This window comes from Danio aesculapii, unplaced genomic scaffold, assembly GCF_903798145.1.
Source record: "Danio aesculapii unplaced genomic scaffold, fDanAes4.1, whole genome shotgun sequence".
Lineage (NCBI taxonomy): Eukaryota > Metazoa > Chordata > Actinopteri > Cypriniformes > Danionidae > Danio > Danio aesculapii.
The window spans coordinates 25,630-47,950 of record NW_026613736.1 but is presented as its reverse complement, the minus strand read 5'-3'; the positions used below and the strand labels follow the sequence as shown (position 1 = coordinate 47,950).

At 35.8% G+C, this 22,321-nt stretch overlaps 1 protein-coding gene across 1 annotated transcript in view; it reads left to right on the top strand.

Moving 5' to 3' along the window:
- Positions 1–8,815: 8,815 nt before the first annotated feature.
- The window catches only part of LOC130220258 (mediator of RNA polymerase II transcription subunit 13-like), a gene marked incomplete at its 3' end in the record, with an annotated part of 37,661 nt that continues 24,155 nt past the window's right edge, over positions 8,816–22,321 (top strand). Inside the window, exons 1-3 of the mRNA XM_056452637.1 lie at positions 8,816–9,524; positions 13,525–13,759; positions 15,241–15,409. Of these exons, the coding sequence (XP_056308612.1) occupies positions 9,456–9,524; positions 13,525–13,759; positions 15,241–15,409 (473 nt within the window). The remainder of the gene's footprint in view (positions 9,525–13,524; positions 13,760–15,240; positions 15,410–22,321) is intronic.

Below are 22,321 nucleotides of genomic sequence, written 5' to 3'. Positions count from 1 at the left end.
ACGAGTTATTTAAAATTGAAGCAAGCAGTGCAACATGATTGTGGTACATTTATAGTAGTGAACATCGTTTTCATTATTGAGTTCTTGGGAGATGGAGTTTAGATAAAGTCTCAGGTGCATAAGAGAGAAGAGTGTTACTATGGGTAATTAGGCAAGTCACAATTAGGCAAGGCAAGTTGGGGTAATTAGGCAAGTCATTGCATAACGATGGTTTGTTCTGTAAAAAAATATTGCTTAAAGATCTAATAATATTGACCTTAAAATGGTTTTTAAAAAGTTAAAAACTGCTTTTATTCTAGCCAAAATAAAAAGAAAAAATATTATAGGAAATACTGTTCAAAGATTATATTTATTACAGTCCCCAAATACTAATTAAATGTCATATTTTGTAATTTTTAACTGTCATAACACATTATAATGTACAGAGAAAAAATAAAGCAGCATTACGCTTTTATTGTTTTTATGAAAACTTTCTTTGACACACTATGTTTATAGCAGACCGTTATCCTTATTTTTACTTCAGCACTGCGTGTCTCGTGTATTTAGGAGAAAGAAGGTTGTCAATGTCTTGCTGCACCTAATTAAACACACAACAGCTCTTTTAGCTTGTCAAATACACAGCAGGGGGAAACGTGGGAATGGGGCAACTTAATGAACCCATAAGGGCTGTGATAATAATACACTCTATGAAAGAATAAACCTCTTTATTCAAGTCTCACATTTCAGCAAAACAGCCAAAAAGTGCTTTACCGATCAGTTGTTGTCATTTTGTAAAATGTACTCTTTCCATATTTATCACAGGTTTTCAACAACAGTTGATTCAGGTGGCATAATACCTTGCATTGGGTTTGTTTTTCCATTCATCATTTGCAGTCAAGCATTGATGTTATTTTAATGTCAGTGTCAAGGCATGTCTCTCGGAGCTTCTCTCATTAATGATTCAGAAAGATTCATTTCTAAGCTCACAGCTCAGGCAGATTAGGAAAAGGAAAGAAAGAAAGAAAGAAAGAAAGAAAGAAAGAAAAAAGAAAGAAAGAAAGAAAGAAAGAATGACAGAAAGAAAGAAAGAAAGAAAGAAAGAAAGAAAGAAAGAAAGAAAGAAAGAAAGAAAGAAAGAAAGAAAGAAAGAAAGAAAGAAAGAAAGAAAGAAGAAAAAAGGAAAGAAAGAACGCAAGAAAGAAAGAAAGAAAGAAAGAAAAGAAAGAAAGAAAGAAAGAAAGAAAGAAAGAAAGAAAGAGAAAAGAAAGAACGCAAGAAAGAAAGAAAGAAAGAAAGAAAGAAAAAAGAAAGAAAGAAAGAAAGAGAAAAAAGAAAGAAAGAAAGAAAGAAAGAAAGAGGAAAAAAGAAAGAAAGAAAGAAAGAAAGAAAGAAAGAAAGAAAGAAAGAAACAAAGAAACAAAGAAAGAGAAAAAAGAAAGAAAGAAAGAAAGAAAGAAAGAAAGAAAGAAAGAAAGAAAGAAAGAAAGAAAAAAGGAAAGAAAGAACGCAAGAAAGAAAGAAAGAAAGAAAGAAAGAAAGAAAGAAAGAAAGAAAGAAAGAAAGAAGAAAGAAAGGACAAGAAAGATAGAAAGGACAAGAAAGAAAGAAAGAAAGAAAGAAAGAAAGAAAGAAAGAAAGAAAGAAAGAAAGAAAGAAAGAAACAAAGAAAGAAGAACAAGAACAAGAAAGAAAAAAAAGAAAGAAAGAAAGAAAGAAAGAAGAAAGAAAGAAAGAAGGAAAGAAAGAAAGACAAGTAAATGATTGTGGAAATGCTCAAATAATCCATTAGAGCTATTATTGTGAGGGTTTGGGTTATTTTAAATCTGTAGTTTATATTGAGTTACATCACAGTGCTCAGCGTAAATAAGTACACCTCACTTTTGAAAATCAATATAGACAATATTGTGAGCTGCATTCAAATGGAACTGTTTTATTAAACCATCAAAATAAGAGTTTAGTAACAAATGAGTTATTGCAAAATTAAAATAGCTAATTATTAATATTTTCTTTACGTTTCTCTTGATTTTTCCTGTTTATTATATATATATATATTTTAATATTTTTCCATAACATACTAATTTGGGGGCAGTGCGGTAGTGTAGTGGGTAGCGCTGTCACCTCACAGCAAGAAGGTTGCTGGTTCAAGCCTCGGCTGGGTCAGTTGGCATTTCTGTGTGGAGTCTGCATGTTCTCCTCATGTTCGCTCCGATTTCCCCCACAGTCCAAAGACATGCACTATACAGGTAAATTGGGTAAGCTAAATTGTCTGTAGTGTATGTGTGTGTATGAGAGTGTATGGGTGTTTCCCAGTGATGGGTTGCAGCTGGAAGTTCGTAAAACATATGCTGGATAAGTTGGCAGTTCATTCCGCTGTGGCGACTCCTGATTAATAAAGGGACTAAGCAAAAAAGAAAATGAATGAATATTATTTGGTGAACTCTTTTTTTTTTTTTTTTGGACTGTGATCTTGAGATCTTAAAGGGCACATAAGTTACCCCTTTTTTCATATTTAATATAAGTCTTTTGTGTCCCCAGAATGTGTCTGTAAAGTTTCAACTCAAAACACCCATCAGATTATTTATTATAGCTGTTTGAAGTGTCTATATTATTGCTGGAAAAAAGGTTTTGCTGTTTTTATGTACTGGCCCTTTAAGGCTAGTCCTCCCCGCCCACCGTTCCCACGTGCCTGTCAGCAATCGCCGCCCTCGGCTGCCTCAGGAAGCAGATCTCACGTAACGTGTGTGAGTAATACTACAGTAAGAACTTTAACAATCAGTATTTGATGCATTTTTTGTGGATTTGCAACAATGAGTCACACACAATGTCATTACAAAGTTCACGCACACACACAGCGAGGACACAAACACATAGCGCAGACATACACACACACACACACACACACATAGCTCAGACACGCAGACACACAGGGAGAGAGAGAGACTGCGCGTTAAGCTTTGCACTTGTTTTGCACGCATATGTGACATGATACTGGTAATCTCCACTGCTGTATGGATATCTGTTATGTTAATGTACAAAATAAACCTGATTTAACGTCCACAAACTGGTATTGAAGCATCTTCTTTTATAATTGTTCTGACACGCGGCTGTGCTGATGAAGTGAATCTGAAGTGAATCGCTGTACTTCAACTTGTAAAACTCACTCTTGATCACGTTTGATGATGATTGATGTTCCTAGTGAACTGAACAGACCTTTTATTCCCGGCTGCTTTGCGCACGTCTGGTCTTGTTGATATGATTATACACGTGACTACTGGGACATGTTAATGCGCAGAGCTGTCAATCAATATTGGTGGGCTGGGGGACCGCACTCCTACGTAAAGTTGCGGTTGATATGAAAACAGCTCCAATTGGTCCACCGTTTTTATGTTGTTAAATTTGAAAACAAAGGACTGGGTGTGTTTATTTCACCTCAATATGACAGTTTATACACTATACTTACACACATTTCTGTCCAAACTGCTTAAGGTTTTTTAGTTAGACTGGTTCCAGTTTTGGCTTTGGTGCTGAATAATTGTATATGCACAAATAAATTATTGTGAAGCATCTCAAAGAAAATCTAAATTTAAAGGAGAGATCCGTGTACTCATATATGTTAAGCATCAGTGTTGTGCAAGTTACTTCCAAACTGTAATACATAACAGATTACTTATTACTGTGATTTAAAAGTAATCCCTTACCTTACAATATTACTGTCTCAAAATTGTAATATGTTACATTACTCTTATATTACTTTTTAGTTACTTTCACCAAAACAACTACAGAATTAGAACTTAACATTCTAAAATGACTAAATGTACTGCAGAGCATTTTACATCCAGTAGAAAGCGATATGATGTAGCAGAATGACGGTGACCTATCCAGGCTACTAACAATATAGTATATATTTGGCAACGTGAAGGCTCAAGACAATGCAAGAAAGGATAAGAGCCAGAATCACAAATGATCAAAGTCTGTTGAAAGTATGGTAAAGGTAAAGTGATTATCTGGCAATATCTGTGAATAGCTTGGCTATTTTCATATTAGACACAACAGGCCTATATGTAAACTCCAATGCCATGACGAGATGCATTTTTTTCTTAATCTTGCCACTATTCTATTCACTTTAAATTCAGGTTCACAACACAAAACTGTCATGCACAAAGTGAGCATGATGAACATAGCTTTCTCAATATAATGCTCGTGCACCGATTTCCTCTGTGGACAAAACTGCTTGTGAGCTCTCAAATATACGCTGCTCGCGTGCAAATTTTCTCATGCTCTCTCAAATATGCACTGCTCACGCACAAAATTTCCTGTGCGCTCACAGTACACTACTCGCTCAGTGAGATTATATGCAGACTCACAATTTGTGTCTTGTGTTCCCTCTTCCTTTCATGCTTTTTGATATAATTTATATTTGTACACTATTTATTAACAATAACCAAAATACTAAAATAGACTTACATATAAAATTTTTAATCTAATCCACCATAACCTTTTTTGTTGTTTGTTATATGATGAAATATTTCCAATTTCAAACACTTAAGACACAGAGAAAAGAAGTTGAATGCAAAGAATACATTTTTAAAAAACATTTATTAAACATCCAAAAGGTGCACCATACTAATCAAATAAAACAACATTTAAACAAAAATATAACGAATGCAAGCAGAAATGTAACCGATAAAAATAGGGGAAAACTTGATGAGGTATTATAGCCTACTGAACTATTCACTCCTCAAATAAATCTATCAATCCCATTTTATCATGGCAACTAAAATAAATTGAACACATCTCTGTTGTCTTCCACATTGCTGATGAGATTGTGGAGGACATTTTCCCAGTCATGTACAGTGTTTTGAACAGTTCTACAGTAAAGTACTTCAATTAATCAGTTGTGCTAATACTAGTTGCTATGGTAACACAAGCGTAATATAAACAAATTACCCAGTGCTGTAGTTTTTTTTTTTACAATATAGGGTACATTATACTACAATTCACCACACTTTACTGTAGTAAAACTACACTTTGTATTTCATTTTATCAGTTCACTATTCTTAATACTACAGTATGCTGAAGCTTTCATTAACAAATTGTAAATAATACTAGCCTAAAACATAGGCAGTATATCTAACACTCAAAAACACAAGTATTTATTATAGAATTTATCATAACATTTTAGTGTTTCGTGTATTGCTAATAAATACTGTAGCAATATATAAACCATATCAACATTCTTGGGATAACCAATTGAACAGGAGGATCTCTGGAGAGCAAAAGCACGAAAAGAAGAGGAAACATGAGGCACAAAATGTGAGTCTGCATCATCTGACGGAGCCAGAGCAGATCATTCGCACGTGAGCAGCCGTGTTTTGAGTGCGCGCGACTGCGAAAAAAAAAATTGCGGTCGAGTTGTCCACGAACAGAGAATTACATGAATGCGCTCTTGTAAAACTGCGCTTACGACTGTTGTCAGTGAAATAACGCCATATGCACATACGTCCATCTCGCGAATGTACTGTCTTCTGCTCTATGGAATCATTTTGCCGCTCTTCCGCTGCACGTCAGGGCTTGACCTTACTGTGAACCGGGCTGAGCCAATAGCCTCGGACCTCGAGCTCAGAGGCTGAAATCATTCCGCGTTCAAAGTAAAAAAGTTCCAATAGCCAGAGGGATATTAATGAAAACACGCGCATATATTCACTAACCACGAACAGAAAATAGAACTTACTTGCGGTATTTTTTATTCGGTAATGTCTTGCGGGCGAAAAGTTTGTTGTAACGCACGCGTTACTGAACATGTACCGAGTAAAATATTACTGAAAATGTATAAGTAATGCCTTACACTACTGCGTTACTGGAAAATGTAATACATTACTGTAATACATTACTTTTGTAACGCATTACTCCCAACACTGTTAAGCATATCTCTACTAGCAACTCTCTACTAGCCGGGCTTCCAGCTAATTCTATCAAACCTCTTCAGCTGCTTCAGAACGCAGCAGCACGAGTGGTCTTTTATGAACCCAAAAGAGCACATGTCACTCCGCTACTCACCCGTTTGCACTGGCTGCCAGTTGCTGCTCGCATCAAATTCAAAGCTCTGATGTTTGCTTACAAAGTGACCTCTAGCTGTGCTCCTTCGTATCTGCTCTCACTTCTGCAGATTTATGTGCCCTCCAGAAACTTGCGTTCTGTGAATGAACGTCGCCTCGTGGTTCCATCCCTAAGAGGGAAGAAATCACTTTTCCGAACTCTCGCATTCAATCTGCCCAGTTGGTGGAATGAACTCCCTAACTACATCAGAACAGCAGAGTCACTTGCTGTCTTCAAGAAACGACTAAAAACTCAACTATTTAGTCTCCACTTTCCTTTCTAATCTGTAACTGCCTCTCTGACTGCCTTTCTAATGCTCAGCTTCTTAGACTTTACACACCTGAAACTTGCCTATAGCACTTATTGACTGCTGCTCTTATAGTTGTGTAAATTGCTTCCTTGTCCTCATTTGTAAGTCGCTTTGGATAAAAGCGTCTGCTAAATGACTAAATGTAAATGTAAATGTAAATATATAGGCCTATTTTGATTATGTTGTTGAGGTGTAAAAATAGATTTCACTACAATTCATTACAGTTCATTTTCAGTGTGACATCGCTTAGCAGTGATATGTGTAAGAAAGTGTCAAATAAACACATTTCAATTGTTAAATGTGTTGGTCTAAATGAATGCAAAATAATGACTGCTTGTAATAATTATGACTATTTATTAAATTGTTTCAGCACCATTGCACAGATGGATTATTTTTGACCAATGTGTGTAAACTTGATGAAGAAACACACACATACTCACACATACACACAAAATGTAAGTATTCATTTGTGGTCATTGAAATAAAAGACATTCAAATATTTTCTTTTCGGCCTAGTCCCTTTATCAATCTGGGGTCGCCACAGTGGAATGAACCCCCAACTTATCCAGCATATGTTTTGCACAGCGGATGCCCGTCCAGCTGCAACCCAGTATTGGGAAACACCCATATGCTCTGACATTCACACACACTCATACACTACAGCCAATTTAGTTCTTCAATTCATCTGTACTGCATGTCTTTGGACTGTGGGGGAAACCGGAGAAGCTGGAGGAAATCCACACAAACTAGGGGAGAACATGCAAACTCCACACAGAAATGCCAACTGACTCAGCCAGGGCTCGAACCAGCAGCCTTCTTGCTGTGAGGCGACAGTGCTACCCACTGCACCACCGTGTCGCCCTAAAATAATAAAAAAACACATATTGAATATTTAATGCTGAAATAAACTGATTTTAAAAGTGAAAGAAAAAAGTTCAGCCAAGCATGAAATAACCTAAGAAATGAATATGGGTCATTTTAGATTGGGTTTTTAGGGGTTTTCATAGCTTGTGCACCAAAGGGTTAAACTTTGTATTTTTTTAATATGCAATAATTTATCACCACATTGTACAATGAAAAAAGTGTTGCATGCAAAACTGTTGCAAACAATTTATTTGTGTTGAATTTAAACAAACAAATTAAATTTAATAATGTTCAACTCAATTTGTTTGTTTAAATTCAGCCCAAATGAATTGTTTACAACCACTTAACGTAAAAAAATTGAGTAAATCCAAGGAATCATCTTTGAATAATTTTTTTCAGTGTAATTTTGGTCTATTGAAATTATGAAAACAATGAAAATATTTTACTGCCCATTTCAACCCAAGCCAATATACAGTAGAAGTCAGAATTATTAGCCCCCCTTAGATTTTTTGGTTTTTTGAATATTTCTCAAATAATGTTTAACAGAGCAAGGAAATTTTCACAGTATGTGTGATAATGTTTTTTCTTCTGGAGAAAGTCTTATTTGTTTTATTTCGGCTAGAATAAAAGCAGTTTTAACATTTTTAAAACCCATTTTAAGGTCAAAATTATTAGCCCCTTTAAGCTATATATTTTTTCGATCTTCGAGTCTACAGAACAAACCATCATCCTACAATAACTTACCTAATTACCCTAACCTGCCTAGTTAACCTTGTTAATGTCACTTTAAGCTGGGTCAGTTGGCATTTCTGTGTGGAGTTGGCATGCTCTCCCTGTGTTTCCTCCGGATGCTCCGGTTTCCCACACATGTCCAAAGACATGTATAGGTGAATTGAATAAGCTAAAATTGTCCGTAGTGTATGTGTGTGAATGAGTGTGTATGGATGTTTCCCAGTGATGGGTTGCAGCTGGAAGGGCATCTGCTGCGTAAAACATATGCTGGCGGTTCATTCCGCTGTGGCGGCCCCAGATAAATAAAGGGACTAAGCCGAAAAGAATATATATATATATATATATATATATATATATATATATATATATATATATATATATATATATATATAGTTATAGTTATAGTGCCTGATCACTGAACAAAATATTAATTAATCGACAATGCTTAATTATTCATACTGTGACTGCAAATAAGCTTAAATTATGAACATATAATTTATATAGTCACTTATATAGATATATAGTCACTTTAAAAATGTAGATAAATGTGATTGTGTTTATGAAAATAATTTTAAAGTATGTGTTATGTTATTCTTATGTTTTTATTGTATTTTAAGGGGTAAGATATGTTTTAAACTGTATATTACCCAACACTGCTTTTAAACAATAAGAATAAACATGTTTGGTCAGCGTTAGACAGATCTATTTCCCTAAAAGGAGTGATTTGACAGCTCTGTTGGTGATGAGTCGACTCTTTTGGACCTTTGTGGAATTCAGCATCGACTCTTTCCTCTCGCGAGTCGGCGCTGCCAATCGCAGGCGAGTAGAGTAGAGTAGAGCAGCCTGGAGTCGAGTGTAGTGGAGTTGTGTCCCTGTGGCCGCCATTAAAGGATGCGACCAATGTATTCAAACAAACCAGTGAGACACAGCTGAGCGCTGCACGACACAGCCTCTTTTAACTGCGCTTTTTAAACCACGACGCTACACTTTTTATCACCAACTTCTCCGCGGATGGCCGTCGACGACAGCCCGGTGAAGACCTAAAGGGGGGAGCGTGATTTTTAGCGAGATTTACAGCTGAACTCTTCTGTCTTGAACTGTTTGTTGCTGCCTCGCTTAGCCAAGGCTAACAACCAGCTAGCCTGATGCTAAGCTAAGCTAAAGGGGGAGGGCTGAATTCACCTCCCTACCCCCTCGGACTGCTGTACTTGCATATTATTTGATGTAACGAAATCCGCGGGGAGAACAGCATATCTCGCCGCGGATCATGGTAAAGTTTTTAGCGCATTTTTTCCTGGTAACGTAAGCGAGTAACCTCTAGCGGAATAATAGCGGAGCTAAGCTAATTAGCTCGCTGGACGCGGAGCCGTCCTGCTGATTGTGTCCGAGAGACGGAGACCCGATCCAAAAGCCTCGATCGCATTATCTGTTCCTGGGATCTGAAAGAGAGGATGGCTCGCCGGACTGCGCTTTGATGATGAGTTCTTGTTTTGTACCCAACGGGGCGAGCCTGGAGGACTGCCACTCCAATCTATTCTGTCTGGTAAGAGATCAACTGACTGTGGGCCAGAAGCCATTTTTAGCCGGCCAGTCAATCAAACAGAGGCCTGTTGATCTTTATACGAACTAAACCGCCGCTTTATAAACGTATGTAAGGCGTTCAGGTGTGTTTTTGTGTTGAGTAAACGGAGGTTTGTGTGTGGGATGCGGCTTTGTTGTGTTATTTGGGTCGTGTTTGCTAACGTTGGTAAACACTTGCTGAACTTACTGACTGGAACAAGTAGTTGGCATGAAGTAGCTCTGAAGTGGAAAAACAGCTTTAGGGAAAGTGATGTTGTACAACAGCAGCAGTGCAAAATCAAGACGCTGCAAGCATAACAATTGGTTATTTTGAGATTTCCTTTCTTTCATAACCTCTTCTTTTTAGTGTTTATCTGATTGCAACTGTCTTTTAGATATCATCTACAAAACATTTTTCCTCTTAAAAGGAGTCTGGATTATCCAGTTCAGTAGCACTTGCAATGACTAAACATTCCCAGTAATATTCTTATCCCAATTAGCTTTGACAGAGATTTGTTTATATAGTCTATATTGGCCAGATTTATATATCAGTTTAATCCTAAATTGTGGCTTTTTTCCTGCCTGGCAACAGAATAATTTTGTCTTGGTTTGTTAATAGAGTGATACAAAAAATTATATAATTTTGCTAAGAAAATTATGACATAAAAGGGAAATATTTACATGATATTGTTTGCACGTTTTCATCACATGTTTCATCATCACTTTTTGACAAAACTTAGTCATACTTAAAGTCTTACTTAAAGTCAAACTTAATATGAAAAAGTGTTCAGTTTTGACAGGAAAAAATCTGAGAAGGATAGAGAGGGTTGGGGCAATGGCTTTAATAGAGATCGTCATTTCTAACTTGATGTAGGGATGGACGATGTTGGAATAAAATGATCACAACATGTGCACGTTAGATGCTCAGCAGCCACATTTTAATAAAACTATAGCGCTTCATACCAAAACTTCATACCGACCTTTTTTTATTAATAGTGACAGTGGTGTTCAGTCAATAAGTACAGGTACCGATTTTATCGCCCAGTCCTAATTTAACATAACCTTTTTTGTTTGTTTGTTTGTTTTATTGCTTGGCTTTAAATAAAGCAAATTGAAAATAAATGTTTCAATTAAATGCAAATGAATCAGAGTTTTTAAAACGTAAATGCTGTCACACGAAAATAGAGGACCATGCTAGAGCGAGCAAATCAAGGCATAAACGAATGTAACTACATTTTTTTATAAATTTGATTTTTGTTTGTTTTTACTGTAATAAATTCAGTATAAAATGTAAAAAAAATTCTGTGTTAGTTAATATAAAGCAATGTTTTCTAGTTATTTTGAAATATTATTAAATTAATTAGAAATAACCCATGGCATCCATATTTGTCTTTGGCCCACTAGCCTTAATAAAGTATGGATTTTGGCCCTACATAAGAAAAAGTTTTGGCACCCCAGATTTACAGCAATATCAAGAAACGGAAATATGTACACATTTGCATCTTTGTGAGAAGTTGCAACATGTTTTCCCAAAGGTAAATAACAATATGATTACATAAACATTTATTGATTTAAAAAAGTATTTGATCTAATAACCCAAATGCATCACCAAAAAGAAGCAGAATTTTAAAGCCGACTTTTAAGCCATTGTTCAGTTTTATTGTTTTCAAATGTTTTCATATTAGTGCATTTATGCATATAAACCTTATTTGCATAACCATCATATCAGAAAACTTGTAATGGAAAAATTCTCTTAATGTACTGTAATCAACTGTGTATGGCGTTATCTGCTAGTTTAAGGATAGTTCGTTAATAAAGTGTAAACAATTGAGGTATTGCCTGTCATAAAGTTGTTACATCCTTCCTGATTTAGACTCTTTATGAACTTAAAAACAACAACAACAGATGATACTAGACAATTTAGCATAGTTTGTGCTCTGTTTAGTCTGTCATGAACTAAATGCCTGCATTGGTCAAATAGTGAAGTAAAGCAGGTTGAATTTTGCATGTGTAAGTGCAGAAATGTGAGACTTATTGTGATGTTTTTTTCAATTCATAGTTGTAGATAGATCTGTAAACACTGAAGATTCATGACAAGCTTCCTGTCAGTCTGCCTTTATTTCACTTCCCTCATTGCACCAGGCTCTCATATTTGTATGGTCATATTGGATGAACTGCTTAGATTAAATGAAACCAGGTCAGACTGTCAACTTGTTTGAAGTGAGATTTTATGCAGATCAGAAATGTCATCTTGTCTTTTGGGGTTTTCAAAAGATCATTATTTACAATATAAGCATGCAATTAAAATGGTCAAGTCTTATGTTTTTATATGGGATATTGCATTATTATAAATTATTTATCAATGCACTTTATTATTTCATAAATCTAAATCCAACACGGCCTCATAATATTAACTTCCTTTGCAACAACCTGAATCATTCACTCAGTCAATTATTGATATCACAGCAGTTCCCCAATGAGGGTGATCCATGGATTCAGTTAATTCATTCCCAATGGGCAAAGTCAAGTCCTAGGCTAAATTTTTTTTGTTTCGCCAGGAAATAGGGCTGCACATTATATTATTTCAGTATTGATATCGCAATGTTCGCAATCATTCGCAATAGTCACATTGTGAGCATAGACCATGTTGAGTCTGAATTAAAATTTATCATTCACATTGTAAGTATGTTTTAAGGCCTGTGACTGTGTGAGGGTTTTAAAAGCATTCTGGCACAAGTGTTAGGTTAATTTAACGGTTAATTTTATTGCATTACTTATCAAACAAACACTATGCAGTATTATTTTATATTTAATTATTCAGTTACTGTATACGTGAAGACATTTTTGCTCTTCAGTGTTTGGACTCTCAGTAGTGATTATTAAACCACACTGAACTGAGCTAAACTGAACTGAACCTAAACACTGAAAACTGACACTGTTTCAATTTACTATGATCTTCTATGCGAAGCTGCTTTGACACAATCTACATTGTAATAGCGCTGTACAAATAAAGGTGAATTGAATTGCTTCGGTAAACAATAAAACATAGTTTATTTAATTAGCATATTTTTCTCTATTTAATTCATCTATGCTTGTAGATTGTTTGTTAAATTTATGCAGTCCCCTACAGAATCATCCCAATCAATCTAAAATTATACATTTTTACCAAACAGCGTTCCAACTCATTTAGTGAAATTGTATTGACATCACAATATATATATCATAGAATAAACAAAATCGCAGTGTATCATTTTTCCAATATCATGCAGCCCTACTAGGAAATAGATGAAAAAATTATAACATGTAATGTTTGAGTTGAGTTTAATCATAAAACACTTCCTTTTTGTGTAATGTTTTCTTAACATGCACTTTAACATTATGAAATGTACAAAACTGAAAGAAAAGAAAATTGTTCAAAATTATTTAGAGAAAAATATACTTGCATAAACTTATAATAGTGGACATGAAATTAAAACTCCATAGGTTACACAATGTGAAGAACAGACAGCATTGTGAAATTAGGTGATGGTAAACTGAATTACGCAGAATGTCGCAAAATTGGTACATTTTAAGGAAGAAAATAAGATGGTTGATTGGGCCATGTGAAATGTGGGTTAAATTGTACTATGACTCAAGTACAAGTAAATGATTCATATCAGGAATTTTCAGAGACTTATCTAAATTGCCTCTTGGTATTTTTTTTTTCCTGTGCATAATGCTGATTTTCAAGTTTGCCTGTATGTTGATTCATGATGCTAAACGGCATCATCTTGCCTTAGTCACTGAACAACTGCTCTTGCTTGTCTACGTTTATCAAAGTTGCACAATCCCACTCGGATTGCAGTTTTGCCTGTGTTTTTGCACTTGCATGCCTTCTACAAAAAACCTTAGTGAAGTTGTTGCTTTAACACTAGTTGCTTTAACACTAGTTGTTCTACATAATGAATTTTTCTAACACGTTCTGCCTCTCTCTTTGCCTTTAGGCTGACCTCACAGGGATCAAATGGAAGTGTTTTGTGTGGCAGGGCCCCACCTCGTCCCCCATCCTCTTCCCAGTGACGGAGGAGGACCCCATCCTGTGCAGCTTCAGCCGCTGCCTGAAGGCAGACGTGCTGAGCGTTTGGCGGAGACACCAGACTCCAGGTCGACGGGAGCTCTGGATCTTCTGGTGGGGGGACGACCCCAATTTCGCAGAGCTCGTCCACCATGACCTATCATGTATGTCTGCTTTTTTGTTAAACTGACACAAATCATAATGTATAATGGAAAATGAATGTGTGTAGGGCTCATGTTTTTGCCAGGGGTTAAACTGGACTGAATTTCTCATTGCAAAATCAGTGGTTCGACTGGAGGTGTTTCCAGACATTAGTCATAGGCTGGTTATTGACATTGCAGTTGTTGAGGTTTGCTAACTGCATTAATTGCAATTGCGTCAATGCAAAAGTGTTAAAAGGGTTTTACAAGACTTTATTTCTGTAGTTAGGCTTTATTTTTTTATAGAATGTATGGTGAAATCTGCATTAACATGCAAGGACACATACAATATATAAACAGTTGTTCTTGTATTCAAGATGAAAGTATGATTACTAAAGTTAACCAGGATTATTTTTTGTTGTGTGGCTTGGATGAAGATTTTCTTTTTTCTTTTTTTTCTTTTTTTAAAGATGTGACGTTATTCAAGTCTGAGAAATACAGAACATCTGTTTCTCATCCACCTTTTATTGCTGTAAGAGCATGATCAATACATGGTCAATGGAGATCTAAGTGGGGTTAATTTTCTGGTTCTTGGGAATATTTGTTCTCTTACAAAAATCTTTGTTTCTTTTGAGAGGCCTCAACCTGAGCTGAAAGCAGGGATTAACACTAAATCTGAATTTTGAGTCATCATATGACCTATCAGATATTGCTGTTCTTGATAATGATAACTTGTCTGTCCGTGTAAATAAATTGTGCGATGATAGTTTTTTTTTCCTAATGTTAAATTTAAACTTTTTTTTTTTTAAATCTTTACAAATTTTAAAGTATTTTTTTTTCTGTTCATGTAAAAAGGTAAGACATGCCCATGATACTAAACCTTATCTCTATATTCATTCATTCATTCATCCATTCATTCATTTTTTTTTTCGACTTAGTCTCTTTATTAATCTGAGGTCGCCACAACGGAATGAACCGCCAACTTATCCAGCATATGCTTTACGCAGCGGATGCCCTTCCAACTGCAACCCATCACTGGGAAACATCCATACACACTCATTCACACACATACACTATGGACAATTTTTCAGTCTTTGGATGCGGGGAGAACATGCAAACTCCACACAGAAACGCTATGTAATCATTTCCTTTGCATAATGACCAGGACAAATTTAAAGTCTATTTGAGTCCACCATTGCAAGTCTATACAAAATGTAGCATTTTAACCAACAGTAGACCTACTCATAGGGCTAATGTTATTATTGTTTTTTTAATTATATGTTTGGGTAATGACAGTAATAATAGCCTACTCATATTAACCTTTATTTTACGTCTACAGAATTGTGAGAAAATCATGATATTGATTTTAAGCAAAAAAAAAGCATGATGCTCATTTTAGCCAGAATCGTGCAGCCCTGTCCATTATTGTGTTTTTTAAAATTTTGTTTACAATTAAGGAATGTGCATATAAATGTAATTAAGTCCTGATATGTGCTCTGTCACAGGTAATGAGGACGGTTCGTGGGAGAGCGGCTTGACCTACGAGTGCCGAACGCTGCTCTTCAAAGCCATCCATAACCTGCTGGAGCGCTGCCTCATGAACCGATCCTTCGTTCGCATCGGCAAGTGGTTTGTCAAACCCTACGAAAAGGATGAGAAGCCCATCAACAAGAGGTAAAATACTTGTGCAAATCGACGATTGAAACTGTGGCTGCTGTGCGCCTTGTTTACGTTACGGCGGCAACCTGGTGTGTTTTCATGCCCAGCGATGCGGATGCATGCCGTAAGCTGCAGCATTTAACAGCATGATCCTCATTGTTTGTCACAGTAGACGAGTGACATCAGGCGGCTGGCATTCTTGTGTAAGGAAGAGCCCCCGTTCTGGAAGCCAGCGATTCTGACATGTAACCTCATGGGATTTCTGCTTGTTTGTTTGCATCAGAGTTTTTTTCCAGAGTGTGTCGTCATCCCTGTGAAAGATCTAAAGTGAAGTATTCAGATAATGTAGGGAGGGGTGAAAGACAAAGTCCGTCTAATTGCAAGTCTGATTTGCATAGATGTCATTTGCACCCTCAGGGCAGAGGTGTTGTGGTGTGTGTGTTGGTGGGAGCATTGGCTTCCTGTAGAGCTCTGTGCATACAGTGAACTTGTGTCAGTTAAGGATGCAGAAGCTGGAAAGCATAGCTGCTTCCTCTGTCTAAGTTTTAATGAAGAGCTTACTCTTCTCACAAAACACTGACTATGCGGTTTCACACTAGGTAGGTCAACAGGAACCACCATTTCGCTTTCACTTGTTCAGCTCTGCCCAAACTTGAAAAATTGTTAGAAAACTCTGTTAGAAATGTTAGAGTTCCTCCTAATAAGAATCAGTACTCATGGCTGAGCTTTTCTGTTGCTTTTTTTAGTTGTTGCTGAAGGATTTGAATGCTGTTGGCTTGAGCACTCTATTTACACCCCACCTTTCCAAAATTTGGGAATTGTTGGATTTAAAAAAAGTTTCTATGTTTATCACACTGTGTCCAGTTCACTAATATAGATAATACAAAAGTATTTTGGAGCGTTCATTGACAGAGTGATGTCAATACTATAATATACATTAGTCAACATTTGAATTGGATCAAAAGAGCTTTTAAAATTGTCCATAGACATGAATCTGCCCAGCAAGCATCTAATAGATGTCTGAACATAGTTTTCTTGGCTAAAACAAAGCTAAATTTGGGCTGTCATTGAAAATCTAATAGTAGACATCTAAGAATAGGCCAAAACTAGACTAGTCATCAAATAAACAGAAATAAATGACTACACATATAAAGTCTGTCTATTAGTCTATTAGTCTAGACTAGTCTAGTTTTGGGCTATTCTTAGATGTCTATTAAATTTTCGCTAACAGCCTAAGTTTAGCCTTGTTTTAGACAAGCTGTCTACGTTTAGATATCTATCAACACAAAATTGTTTGCTGGGTGTATTCATACTTAATACAGTATATGGGGCTGTTTACATATTGGGTGTTTTGCACATGCAAGTTCATTACTTTAAAATGGAGGCATGTGGCTTGCGTGCGCATATTGGGATCGACGCGATGTGCTCACTTTCCAGGTGCACCTAGTTAAAAACATTTTCAGAATGCCTGGAGCTCTCTGCGAGTCACGTGACAAGAACTGATCAATAAGCTTTATACTTTGTATGGATTATACACATTTCAGTAGACTAATAACCTCATACAAAAACAGCGCACCCAAACACTGCAGTGCTTTTTAATTTTCTCCATGAATAAAACTTGTATCAGGGCTGCAGCAATGAGCTGCAGTTTTTTTCGTCCTCTGAGAAAACAGTTGATTGTCACATAGCAACATCAACGGAAGTGAGCGCAAAGCATGTTTTGAAGCGTGTGGTGAAGGAAGTTACGCGCTCATGCTTTCCACATGCTTTAGATGTAATATGTGAACGGCCCCTATTACACTAAAATGGATCAAAACCGTATAGCTAGCATTTACTATAAATTACTATTGTATTTTTCCATGGGTGTAATGGATTGTGTGTGTGCAGGCTGCTAGTCGGTTTGTGAGGTAAAATTAATGTGCAAAACGCTGTCTGACATGAAAACTTTGCTAGTAATGTCTTTATAAAAGCACAACATTTTAATGTTTTATTTAGATTTTAGCAAATACTAATGTGAATACAACTATATTTATTTGACTTTATTGACTCTAAATTTAATGTTAAATATATGGAATATATTAAATAAATAGTTATATTTTATATACCTATTATATTTATTTATATTTTTACAATTTAAAAATACAATTTTCTACTTTAATATTTGATTTGATATATTAGGACCGTTCAATTTTCTCCATTCTTCAACCATCGGAAATGTGCTGATTTAAATTTTTTTTGTGGATTTTTATTTTCTAAATGTAAAGTTAAGAATTCTTTTATAATATTGCTTGTTGTTGATTAATTGTGACCTTGATTCAAGCCCCTGTGCCATCCTTAATTCCAAATGGTGCAATTTGCATTTGTTTATTATATCTTTGATCACAGCCATGCATTCCAATTTGTGATTGACCCAGAGGGAGTAGTCGTCAGGTATGGTGGTGAAACGGCTTCAGCCTTGAGTCTTGTCAGCCAGTATTCTTATTTTCTCTTAGCTACAAACATAAGTGTTTGTATCTGAATTAAAAACGTATGCCTAGCAATCAAAATGACTTTTTAAAAACAACTTGACACTTCAAATGAAGGTTTAAATTTGGATAACTCTGTACTCTACCTAAATTCAAAAGCAAATTAATCAATCAAACCAAGTTTATTAACTTTTCCAATGATCATTAGATCAATCTGTTATCAAAGTAATCATTTGTTGTAGCAGTTCAAATGTCTTTACTATCACGTTTGATTTCATTCATCATTACTGAATAAAAGTTCTATCAAATAGCGTAATGTTTTTTTATGAATGGTAGAGTGTATAGGGCTCTGCATAAGCTTAAAAGCTCCACATGTTTGTTTGGGTATTGTAGTGGTTTTCTGGTGGCGTGACGCATTGACACTTCTAAGATCTCAACAGACTTGAGGAATGCAGAATATGAGGCTTCCTCGTTTCTTTCTCTCTTTCCTCCTTTTTTTTTTCTCTCTCATCCGTGCCTGGCACTGTACAAGGTGATGCTGGCGCTGTATTGGCATTAAAGAGATTGTTATTGTGTAGTATAAAATGAATGTAGTGCAACAGAACTAAAATGGAGAGTTTAAAATTGAATTGATAGCATAAATCTTTATATCCAGACCTAAATGGAGGTTAGCAATTCACTGTGTGACAGATATAGAAATTTCTCTCTTTTTGTTCTCTATCATAATCTATCCAGGTGAAATAACATTTGTTGTCATTGTTTTGAGAGATTTTCATGCGAGCTTGCAATCGAGTTTTAGCTGACTAAAGGAGTGGAAGAGTCTAGCACAATCATCAATGAGAAGACCCAGTTGTGACATTTTAATATTACTAATTAATATTAACAAGTATAAAATAATGAACATTAATGGGTGAGATCAATAATATAATTTAGAAAATAGGGAAATTCATTTCATACAAACTTCTAAAGGAGCCACAAGTCTATGTGTGATTACAGTGTATTTAAAAAAAAAAAAGTCCTGATGACAAATCCACCTATCAGAAAAGTTGCTGTCACCATGGAAACAGAAATGGCGGCAGAAGAGCTCATGATTAACTGCCCACTCTCATGAGACATCGTAGATGATGTTTTTCCCCCAGTATATATTTTTGTGTTTTTCAAATAAACCTTTACTGGTGTACTGTTTAAACTTAATATTACTGATTAATAGCCTACTGATTATATGATTTGTGCAATAAAATTATTTTATTCTTAGTTTTTCTTCAAATACGATCCATATGGATACAATAAATGGAAAAAAATCAGATCTAAAGCCCCATTCACCCCAGGCATAACAAAAGCAACAATTGCAACATTAGTTTTGTTTATTATGCAGTTTTGTCATCTGTCACTTTAAATTACTCAAGCTCTGTAAAACAAGATTGTTTCTGTGTGGCTGTCAGTGTTCATTAACTAAAGAAGAATCACCGTGAAAATGATTATACATCTATGGAAAAAAGTTAAAAGACCATTTAAAAAGTCTTTTCGATAAAAATGAAAGCTCTAAATCTAAATCAGAGATGTAAAGCTCTAAATCAGAGATGCCCAAACTAGGGCCCGTGGGCCATAGTTGGCTTATGGTGACCTTTGATTTGGCCTACCAATCCATCTGAGAATAGGTGGAGAATGATAGGGAACGTTGGGGAAAATGCTTTTAACAGAAATTATTTTAAACTTAAGGTAACTTTTTTTGTTTGTTTGTTTTATTGTTGAGATGCAAGAGCAAACTGAAATTAAATGTTTTAATTAAATATTGTAAATGAATCAGAATTTTACCAATGTAAATACTCTTGAGGTGTAGAGGACACGGCACAAAACATTGCGTGCAAATCAATGCAAAGCTTAACTTGTGTATTCGGCATTGACCTTGTTTTTGTTTTTACTGTAGTTGATTTTATATAAATTTATTATTATTCTGCATTAGTTCATAAAGATATGTTCTCTAGTGTTTTTTTTTTTTAATTCGGAAAATAAATTGGAAATTACTCTTAGCCACTTTAATGTAATACAGTTTGGCATATTTACCTCTGGCCCACAGCCTTCAGTCAAGTTTGTTTTTTTGCCCTTCATAGGACAAAATTTGGGCACCCTTGATTTAAATGATAACATTTTTATTGATTACTGTAAATTGTAAATGCAGAGAAACTTTAATGTTGTAATAGCTGTATATTGATGTGGATTCTGCAATTCTATTATGATTGTCAATTCATAATGAATTAATTAATTGTAACCTACCGTTTTCACTGCCTTTCCCACATGGTCTTTGCTTTACCCATAACCAAACCATAAGTAAATAGTTACACACAAATTACCACCTGTCAATCACACCACGAGATCTGTGTCGTTATAATGGATTTTCCCACAGCTGGTGGAGGAGACGAGAGTTTGTTTGGAGTTCGCTGTAATTTGTATTGTGATGGATGATAACATCCTTATCTTATTATTATTATTATTAGTATTAGTATTATGAGGAAATAATAACAAGATGCTAAGGCTCGACCGTTTTTGTTGCATATGTGTCCGAAATTTCATCTATGCGACCTAAAATATATTTGGAAGCATTTGAGCGAGTGCATAAATTGTTGTCGTGCGACCATTTTTCACTGCGAAATCTTCACCGCGTGTGCGGATTTAGGAGACATTTCTGCAGAATGCCTCTTTGCACCTAAAACGCCAAACGCAGCGCTCAGGAACAGATTAAAACAGTTGCAATGCCTTTGTCCTCTTCTTATTAGCCCACTGCTCTAGAACTTAACGCAAATGGATTGGTTAATATCAGCTGTCAATCACTCAGTCAATACCTCCTACCTTCAGATGGCAGGAGCTACAACAGCGAAAATGTAAAGCGCTGAAGATGAGAATGAAAATAACACTGACGGATTTTGTTTTAGGAACCACCTAAAGTTACAAATAATGGCACATCTTGTTAGTAATGACGTGCTGAAAGTTAATCCACCATTTACACTTTTTCAAGAGTGGATAAAAGACTTCGTGGCTTCAAGTCCGCTATGAAAATAACTAAAGCCATTCACTGGAAAGTCTGTGGTTTAGGGTTTGCAGGCAACATCGTTTGCAAGTGAATCTACACATTTTAAGCGCGAGAGGTACTGTATAATCCTTCATTTAATCCTTTTGATGCTGTCAGCCGTGCAAGCGGCAGCCTAATGTAAAATGTAACACAGCTCATGAAAAGACTGTTATTGCTATTAAGATGACATGCAAACAATAAGTTATATATCAATATAAATGTGGGGCGGGGCGATGGATCGTGATGCCCGCTCAGCATTGTGAAGTTTATCAGCCATCTGCGATGGACGATGGCACCGTCTATTGGCCCAACCCTATTACCAACATTACTAAAGCAAATAGTTTTAATAATCAACAAAATATTTAAACAAAATATCTGATCTCTTTATAATAAAATAAATATGTGGTAAAGGGACTCTTAAACTTGATAAAATGTTACAAAGTGTGTGGAATGGTAAAGGCAGATCAACATCTGTAAGGTGTCAATAATAATGACACAGTAAACCTCAAACTCTGTAAACAAAAGAAATTATGATAATCAAATCTGAGCTTTCAGGTAGTGACCAGCTATCATGATTCAAATACACACTGCAATATTAAAAATTGTGAAGTTGAATGACTACATTACCCCTATGCTAAAAAATCTTTTAGTTGGGGAGCTAGTGGCTGGGATGCAAAAGAAAACAAATAAAAAAGCCACTATGGCAACATTCTTTTTGATTTACAATCTCCTCACTGCTGTGTTCGGGGCACTCATTTTCACATGTGTGGTTATTCCGACCTGAAGTGACAAGCGCGAGCGAGTTTTTTCACAGGATGACAAACGGACAAATCATTACTATCGATGCAAGTTTTTTGGAGAAAAGTAAAAAGCACTCCAGTGTTTGGATGCGCTGTGTTTGTTTGAGTTAATTAGTCTGCTGTTATTACTGAAATGTGTATATTCCATACAACTGTAAAGCAGATTTGTTAGTCCTACTTGCATGAATCGTGGTGAACTTGGGGCATTCGGAAAAGTTCAGATATTTTTAAACTAGGGGTATCTAGAAAATGCGCATGCGTTACGTGCGCCTCCATTGAAAATGACAAACTGACACCCTAAGCTTATTGGCATTGCTTCCAAGGCGCGCGCTCAGCAGCCACATTTTAATAAAACTATAGCGCTTCATACCAAATCTACATACCAAGCTTTTTTATTATCGATATTGACAATGGCGTTCGGTCAATAAATACCGATTTCGATTTTTATAGCCCAGCTCTAGTAGAAATGCAGTGAAAGCCCAGACAGCAGCTGAAATCTCTCAGTAGTTTTTCCCCTTTTATATAAAGTATTAAATACACTTTAGTTCAGTATGTTATCCTTGTGTCATTCCATTGTTATTACACAATTTGTTTT